Genomic DNA, 9,927 nt, shown 5'->3' on the forward strand with positions numbered 1-9,927 from the left:
CGGGGCATCTCCCCGGTAAATGTATAACTCCATAATATAGTATATATATATATATATATATATATATATATATATATATTTATATATATATATATATATATATGAGAACTCTCGACTCGACGACTGGGCACCACTACCTGACGCTCCACCAGACGCGTCAAATCCTCTTGGATAACCTGTTATGGCATCAAAAACAACCGCATCATAAAAAGAAACGAGGGTCGAGCCCCAGTACGACGAACCAGTAATATTACGGCAAATATAACTGACATGAAATAAAATCAAGTACAATGCGATGCAATGCAATGTAATGCAATGCGTGAAAGGTAACAACAAAATAATGGATACCAAAGCGGAGTCCAAATGAAACGCATCAGCAACAAGAACAGTGGCCACCCGTGCCAGGAACGTAGCAACGCAACATCAAGTCTTCACTCATCCATGCACGAAGCATCGAGGGTACGGGAGCTACCCACTCAGCCCTCATGCCAGTCATCAAGAGTGCTAATCCTACCCACCCGCTCCATCGATGACACAACAACTCGATAGATCAATATCAATAGCAATCAAAGGAGTCAAGGCTCGGAAAGCTATGCACTAATAATATCAACTTAAATAAATGCATGAATGCAATCACGTATTCACAGAAGCACATAAAGCACGCCACAACTCATTACAAAATACTCAACGTCATCTCACGTCAAAACAGAAGTCGTAATGAAAACACTTTGTACGTACCTCAACTGCCTTTATTTACCACAAAATATCTTAAATATTTCATGAAAACTCCAATCCTATGGCAAATATCATATCAAGTCCCATTTATTTTTCCAATTTTCACTAGTTTAGCCTAAAATTCCAAAAATCCTTAATTTAGGCTTTACAATTTCTAAACTAATCGCAAAGTCAAATATATCGATTTATTTAACTTAATAAATTTAAATTCCTTAATAATATACAACTCGAAATTACGAAAATTCAATCGTACCGAAACTGAAATTTTCAATATTTTCTAGGACTTTCCAAAATTTTCATTTTCTATTTCTAATGCTATATACACATTCCAATAACAATTTAACATTTCAAAAATCATAAATTCCCAAATAATTAAATCTGATTTTTCGAAATTAATCCAAATAAATTCCGAAAATCTGTTAGATACCTTTAATTAGCTCCGATATAGTACCTACAATCAATAATACAACACATATCAATTGTTGGAATTCGAATTATTCAAAATACCCAAAATTTCGATACCCTAAATACCTCAAGTCTTCGGAGTAAGGCTCTAGGAAGATTAAACCGAGAGTTTCCTCACAAATTCCGGCAAAAACGAGCGGCGATCTCCGACGGGTTTCCGAGATTCGCAAGGTTTCTTAGCAAAAAAGGTATCACTAGATAGCCCTTTGTCGAGAGGATTCCGAATATATATTTACTTTATTTTTTCGATCACCAGTGTGGCCGAAATCGATGGTCAAAGCTTCAAAATTGAAAAAAAAAAAAAAAAGAAAGGAAGATGAAGCTTCCGGTGCTGGAGAGGAAAACGGGGAGAGAGAAAGAAATTTTTACGTTTATCCTTTTTTTAAAAAAAACTTACTTAAGCTAAATGGGATGGGCTTGAAACAAATGGGCTCTCACACATAATAAACATAAAAACAAATATTATGACGAGATCGATGCATAAACGAAAGAATATACATGCCTCTTGATATTTAGCGTTACTGAAACGACGACACCGAAGCGGGAAAGATGCGAGGGTTGATCCGGGACGAACGTGGCACGATTTTCTTGAAGAAAAGCACGATGAATTGCTGGAAAATTTCAGAAGAAGGGGCGGATGCTAGAGGAAGAACAAAGAACCCTAGCTATCTTCTTTTAATAGAATAAAAATGAAATGGGAAGGAAATGAATTATGTGTGAGTAGGCGTGAATGTGTGTGTGTGTTAGTGGGTGTGTGCCTAAGTTTAGGTATAAATTAGGGAAATAATGTGCTTAATTAAACAATTATAATGCTAATTAAAATACTAATAAAATGTTAACTCATTAATTGCTTTCATAAAAATTTTCCTAACTAGAAGTAACACACCCAATTGATAAGCTTTTAAAATTTTGAAACTTTAAAGTCACCTAATAAACAAATTAGGCATAAAAAAACTCTAATCTAAATAAAACATATAAAATACCTCAATCCTAATTTAAAATAAAATACCACATTTTAAATTCACCTAAATTGTCATGCTCTCTTTTCCTCGATCCCGCATCGAATAATCGTCTGAAACATGAAAATCAAGAAAACATTTTAACGTGCATCACAAAACCATAATTAATTTAAAATAATGCATTTGAATAAATCATGCATCACTAAAATCATTTTAACTTAATTAAATAATTTAACAATTTAAATAAATACATGGGTTTTACGTATACTGAATCTGGACTCTACACTTTAAATGTTCCCATAGTCACGAACAAAAAGTTAAAGATGTCCGGAAATGTTTGTTGTAAACCATTCGATGCTCAAGTTAAGCAACAAGCCAAAAGGGTGCAAAGACAAAGAAAGGTTTAGCAGTAAAAATCAGACCATTCTTCTGTAAATCAAATGCTTGAGCTATTTATAGAGGGTTATGAGCCTAGTTTAATAAAATTATATAAATTGGGCTATAACTCATCAATACCTATATCAGAAATTATCATTACTATTCATTGTCCTTGAAAGAAATAGGCAACGAAGCCCCACTACCATCATGTGACTAATTTAAGAAAAAACAATCATTTCATTGATGAATAATGCAAATACAAAAAACTCAAAGCAATTAAAGCCAAAAAAACAAACAAAAGACATAAAAATCAAAACATGGTAAATCAAATAATAAGATTAATTCACAAATCCCAAAAAAAATCTACAACTTCACATTCAATATCACAAATACTTTGTGAGGACAAGTGGAGTGGTGGGCATAAATCCAATGCTAACCAAATCATTATAAATCATTTCATTTCGTTAAGATTGAGAGATGTAATGGTTCTTGATCTTGAAGGAATAGAAAAGTAATTGTTCAACGGTGTTGACTCCAAGATAGATACTAATTTATTATTTGTGGAAATTTAGCTACAAATTTTCATCACTCGTATTTTGTTATCCACACTAGTAGGTTCCTAACACTTTTGACATTTTCTCAACGAACTAAAACTCTAACATGGCGTCTATATAATATATATATATATATATATATATATATATATATATATATATATCTTTTTATTATTATATAATATGTGACACCAAAATTTATTTTCGATTTTTTCTTGCATAATTTGTTATATAACTTTAATAACATGAACTTATTAATAATCTTTAGATTCTATTTTCTCCAACTTCTCATTATTTTATCCCAAATTTTACATGGTTTTTTTCCTTTTCAATTTTTCCTTCAAATAATTAAAATATGTTAATTAGCACATAGAATCCACATAGAATGATTACTAGGGAATACATTTGAATACACGCTTTCAAAAATAAAAAATAAAGTCATATAAAACCACTGAAAATTTAATTCTAGAACTTCTACTTTTTCAGGAAATTTACTTTGACTCTGCAATTCGTATGTTCTCCCATCTTATATATAAGTTATTCATGTTATTCTTTCTCAGCAACCGCGGGAACTTTATTTGCAGAAATTTGTGTGGAAATTTATACGTAAATTATATCAATGGTGAATCTTGTGTTCGTGCTTGCTTGCGCTTTGGCTTCACTGGCAGCTTCGTCCTCTTCATTTGCTTCGGCAGCTTTGGTCGAGCATTCTTTCCACGTAAAGTTTCTTGAATTACTTTTACATATTATACAGCTGCAATATTAATGATTTCTTGTTTAAAGAAGAAAATATTTTTATTATTTGCTGCTCATTAACATGTTTCTTAAGTAAAAAAGAGTAATTTAAGTTGGTGTTTCTCGTTTTATCAAAAATTAAATATAATAGTAATTGTATAAATTCAAGTTTTAAATCATATAAAAGTTCAAGTGTCACGTGTTAAGTACTGTTTTCCTACAAAGACAATTATTGTACTTAAACAATATTTATTTCAATATAACTACATTATTTGCAAATCATGAGAGTTGATTAAGAATGATTTGACTCTGATATCGGTTATAAAATCAAATCGGTTATAAGATCAAGTGTTTGTCAATTTACTAAAAATGATAGTAAATGATAACAATATAATACCAATATTTTAAACCGTACTAAACATCAAAAGCCATCCAACAACCCCAACTAAGTGCTATTATTTGAATTTCAAGTTTCTATGGTAAGTATGATGGAGATATTTGAAACTCAAGAGTAGAAGAAGAATATATTTTTGACCTCTTATCTTATTTAATTGGATAATTCTAACTAAGACTTTAAAGAATAGGACTGAATCTTGATTTGACTTTACCTTAAAAATAAAAAAGTTAGTTTTAACATATTTTGGTGCTAAATTTTCACAAAATTTATTATTGTTTTTAGGTACAAAATTTAACCATCGATAAACTCTGCCAAAGTAACGTAATCACTGCGGTAAATGGAAGTCTTCCGGGGCCAACTGTTCGGGTGAAAGAGGGTGACACTCTAGTGGTCCACGTCTTCAATAAATCACCCTATAATCTTACCATTCATTGGTACGTTATGAGATTAATTAATTATAAATAATCATTAGTAAACCATAAATGATTTGTGTATATATGAATTATTAAATATGAAATGAACAAATATATATGTTTAAGGATTATTTAATTATGAACGTGAAGGATTAAATTTGTGATTTTCGCATTACTCGAAATACACCTTTCTTATCGACAAAAATAACGTCGAATTCCATAAAAAATAATGTGAAATTAAAATATTTTGTAAATATGAAAAAAATATTGCTATTGTGCCTTGGAAAGATTTGAATTATAGTCATTTTTTTAAAAAAAAAATACAAACAAACAAACTTCCATTCGGCTATTTATGTTTTATTATTATTTTTTTTAAAAAAAATGTCATGCATGTGTTATTATAGTCATGATTCTAAACGTGTGATCATGTTACTTTTAATCATATAGAGGCCAACTTTTTAAAATATGTGTGGAAAGTAAGTTATAAATTTAAAAGACTCATGCCCTTGTTTTTGTTATGTTTTTTTTGTATGACATGAAAATTCGTAGTCACCATCATTCGATGATCACTGATTAAATTTTTGAGCTTACGTAGTAGTCTACAAATTATGATAGCTAAGTAAACCACATTGAGAAAGTCATGACCATTGATCAAACTCTCATCCACTCCACCAACTCTGACACCTACTTGAGATAGGCTTGTGGTTTGAATAACCCTTGGTTAATTTTTTTTGTTTAATAAAGAATAACACTCAAATATACTTGTGGAAAGTTAATTACTTTTTAAAAATGAGGCTTGAACAAAGGTTATTCCCCCGAATTTTCCGGCATAATATTTGGGTGGAAGAAAATGAAACAATGTGCTAGATAAGTCCCACAGTGACATGATTAAGTTCCAAAGATAGATTTTGGGTGGAGTTAGGCTCAAGTATATGATTTTAACATGATATCAGAGTCTACTCATCGTAATATGTTGGACTACTTTTATGAGCCTCTGATCACTAAATGTCTTGTAAACTTCAAGCTTCAGCTGTTCATAGACATAAAAAAAAATATTAGTTGTCTTGTATCAATTTGGACAATCTTCTCCTGCTTTAGATGAAATTATTAATGCAAAATCCATTCAAATTGTCTTGCTAACTCTTCAAACCCATGTATTTTGGATTCCTCATCTTTCGATCGATTTTATGGCATTTTTTATAAAACCAAGGCATTTCAAATTCGTATCCATTAGATAATTCAAAATCAAAACTTTCAAATCAATGATTAATAAGAATTTTTCAATTCAAATCAAACCTAAAAAATGAATTCAATTAATTAAGAAATTACATCCCAAAAAATTATGGAACTATATGATTGACAATGTTAAAGTCCGACAACGATAATATGGAATAATGTTATAACAATTTGTTCAAAAAGTCCAGTCAAGAAGTTTGAACCAATTGGCATGCGATATTTGGTCAACGACTCTAACGACCTCATTATTTCTAGAACAACTATATTTAAATAATATAAACAACTACCTTATACAAATGAAGACTATCTATTCATAGAAGTAATAAAGTCTTATAATTCAATGTGTTTTATTAGACTAACGTAGTTTACATATTACTATTTTACCCTTGATTTTACTTAATATACATCGAAGAATAGCGGTTATAATGATTTTATCATGCTCTGAAGGAGGAAATATATTGTATTAAGTGAGTAATTGGTATTCATGATTTAATGTGTAGGCATGGGGTTTTCCAGTTATTGAGCGGTTGGGCGGATGGACCTGAATATACAACCCAGTGCCCGATCCAGCCCGGCCAAAGTTACACCCAACGGTTCACCATTACCGGCCAAGAGGGTACTCTATGGTGGCACGCACACATCAAATGGCTTCGAGCCACGGTTCACGGAGCCCTGATCATCAAGCCTAGAGCCGGTCGATCATATCCATTCCCTAAGCCACATAGGGAAGTCCCGATAATTCTTGGTAAGCGTAGAATGATATGCCTTTTGTGCCAAATTTAGGTTGTTTATATATGCTTTTGTTTTCCCAAGTTAAAGGCAAATATTTACTTAATACTAATTGCAGGAGAATGGTGGAATGCAAATATTCTAGACGTGGAAGATGAAGCATTAGCCAACGGGGGCGGGCCGAATATATCCGATGCCTATATGATAAATGGCCGTCCCGGTGATTTTTACCCGTGCTCCGCGGACCGTAAGTGTCACACACGAAATTGTATTTGCGTTTTTGTTTTAGTATTTTTGGTGTAGATTTAATTTCTTGCGTTCGTTGAGATTATTATTGTAATGTTAAATATTTTTTTTAGGCACGTTCAAGTTAAAGGTGGAGAAAGGGAAAAGATATCTTCTACGTATCATCAATGCCGCACTCAATACCATATTGTTCTTCAAGATAGCCAACCATAAGATGGAGGTCGTGGCCATTGACGCGTCATACACGAACCCTTACGTGACTGACGTGGTCGTGCTAGCACAAGGTCAGACCGCGGACGTGCTGCTAATCGCAGATCAGACTCCCGGACGATACTATATGGCCGCAAGTCCTTACGTGAGTGCCACCAACGTGAGGTTCTCCGACACGGTCACAAGGGGTATCATTGAGTACAAAGGGTCCAAACAATCTAAGCCTATTATGCCGATTCTTCCTGTATACAACGATACACCCACAGCCCATAGATTTTTCTCCAACCAAACTGGGCTTGTCACGGGGCCCTTTTGGAGTGGGGTCCCTGACAAGGTGGACGAACGCATGTTCGTAACAGTTGGATTGGGCCTGGTCCCTTGCGAGCCCCCACGTGGTGCGTCTTGCTTGGGCCCGTTGGGTCAAAGAGTTGCTTCAAGCATGAATAACGTATCCTTAGAGTTCCCTTCCAAACTATCAATGCTCGAGGCCTTCTACGGAAATGTTGGGGGGATATACACCACAGATTTTCCCGACAATCCGCCATTGCCATTCGACTACACCAACATGAATAACAGCCTCAATCCAGCGCTCATAATGACCTCAAAATCCACCAAACTCAAGAAACTGAAGTTCAATTCAACAGTAGAGATTGTGCTGCAAAACACTGTCTTGGTCGGGTCAGAGAATCACCCAATGCACCTCCATGGGCTCAACTTCTTTGTGTTGGCTCAAGGATTCGGCAACTTCGACCCCGCAAGCGATAGCAAAAAGTTTAATCTTGTCAACCCCCAAGAGCTTAACAATATACCGGTTCCGGTTGGAGGGTGGGCAGTGATTAGGTTCCGAGCCAATAATCCAGGTGTTTGGTTGATGCATTGTCATCTGGATGCGCACGTCTCGTGGGGTTTAGCCATGGCTTTCGTGGTCGAAAACGGGCCGACCCCTTCGAGTAGGCTGCCTCCGCCACCTCCTGATCTCCCCAAATGCTAATTTAATTTCATTCCAAAATATGATTCACATTGTTGCTGTTGTTATATCATGAGTCGCCATTTAATCGCTAGTACTATATTTGTTTATAATAAAAATATACGCACTCTTTTTTTGTTGGGAAACTATATATTTTGGGTCCTGTATTTGAATAAATTATTTGGAGTGTATTATTATGTAGTCTCACAAACAACTCAGCTGTATTTTTATCATTCTTGGGAGTAAAATTTTGCAAATTTTTTATTTGGCTTATTGGATGTTTTGATAGAACAAAACTTAATAATTATTTGAACGAAATTGTGAAGACCTGAAAAATTATGGTACAATTAAGCACAAGAATTCCAAGTGATGACGTAACTAAGCACAAGAATTCCAAGGGACGTATTCAGCTTAATACACATGGACTTGTCACAACTCTCATAAGAGCAAAAAAATGACATTTAAATGGAATAAATGACCATGAATGGATTATCTTTCAGCTCAACTTAGTGGGTCTAGCTCAACTTAGTAGGTCTATAAATAGAGGCTTTAAACTAGACAAAATTCACACAATACTATATCAAACTGTAACGTCTACCATTTTAAAAGTGCGGAATATTTTTAAATATATATAAAAGCTCGCAATTATAAACTAACATTTAAATAATCGTATTCATTTGCCAATAAAAATAGTGCAGTTTAAAATAACCAACATCATCCAAAATTCAAACGTAATCATCTGCGAGTAAAAATCGTAATATCACCAACATATAAAAATATTTAACTCTTCTCAAAAACTCTTAAATCAATATGCGGAAAATGATACAGTCCTCGGGTCGTGTCACCGCGCCAGATCTGCCTCCTCAGAGTTCGGCACCTTCAGTCTCCTCAGCAACAAGCTCACCAGCATCACACACACCTAGTGAGTCTAAAGACTCAACACACCTGTGCTAGAGATAACGAGTACATATACATAGCACACAACAGTGAAAAATAGCATAATCAACATACATTTCATGTCTGCAGTAAAAAACGTATGCATAATCGTGTCATGTCAAAACATGGTAATAATCATAGCATGTATCATCATATCAGCATATACGTGTTAATTTGCTTAATTTGAATTTCATTCATTAGCTGTGACTTTCGTATCATCATGTCAGTCGATGGATCCATCTACGTGTAACCGTGGTATCTGACGGCGAGGACATCAGCGACAACATTACCCCCCACTGAGTTCCGGCCTTACATGTAGTCGTGTTAGTCACAACTAAATCAATTCCTTCAAAAACGTGTCATCATAATCATCACTTAAATAAAAGCATGCATATACATAATTTTTTCTTTAAACCAAGCATGCAACGTATTTATCGTAATTACGTAAAAATCATGAACATGATGCATAAACATTTAAAATATCATAAATTGGTGCCCAGCGCGCTGCCAAGACCAAAATCTCACCCCGGGTGCAAAATGACCATTTTGCCCATGGAAACCCAAAAATTACCATTTTATCCGTGGACCTCTAAAATTGACTTGAAGCTTACCAAACTCCTTAAAACGTCCCAAAACATATTTATAAGCATTCCTAGATATAAACTCGAGCTTATTTTATAACTTAACCGATTCGTTGTAAAACCTGGACCGATTCGTTTTAAAACCGGAACCCCGGGGTCCCGGTTTAAACCCGCATCGGCTCGAGAGGTCCTAAAATGATCAAGATTGAGCCCCTAAACCTTTCTGAAAGGACATAAACGTTGTTGTACATTTTCAGCTATTCTCTTATCAAACCTTCATTGTACCATCCGAACTCTACCCGCCCTAAGCTCGCACTACCTCGCACCTGTCGTGAGCACAAGAACTTAGGACATAGACCAGACCCTAAGGAGCCTACCAGCACCAC

General features: G+C 34.4%; 1 protein-coding gene across 1 annotated transcript; it reads left to right on the forward strand.

Moving 5' to 3' along the window:
* The first annotated feature begins 3,595 nt into the window (after nt 1-3,595).
* LOC140811830 (laccase-7-like) lies at nt 3,596-8,268 on the forward strand. The gene is made up of 5 exons (XM_073169922.1): nt 3,596-3,809; nt 4,506-4,657; nt 6,373-6,617; nt 6,720-6,848; nt 6,961-8,268. The coding sequence occupies exons 1-5, from the start codon at nt 3,711-3,713 to the stop codon at nt 8,046-8,048; spliced, it is 1,713 nt and encodes a 570-aa protein (XP_073026023.1). The 5' UTR covers nt 3,596-3,710; the 3' UTR covers nt 8,049-8,268.
* Nucleotides 8,269-9,927: the final 1,659 nt, after the last annotated feature.

The sequence above is a fragment of the Primulina eburnea genome, chromosome 1, assembly GCF_022965805.1.
Source record: "Primulina eburnea isolate SZY01 chromosome 1, ASM2296580v1, whole genome shotgun sequence".
Lineage (NCBI taxonomy): Eukaryota > Viridiplantae > Streptophyta > Magnoliopsida > Lamiales > Gesneriaceae > Primulina > Primulina eburnea.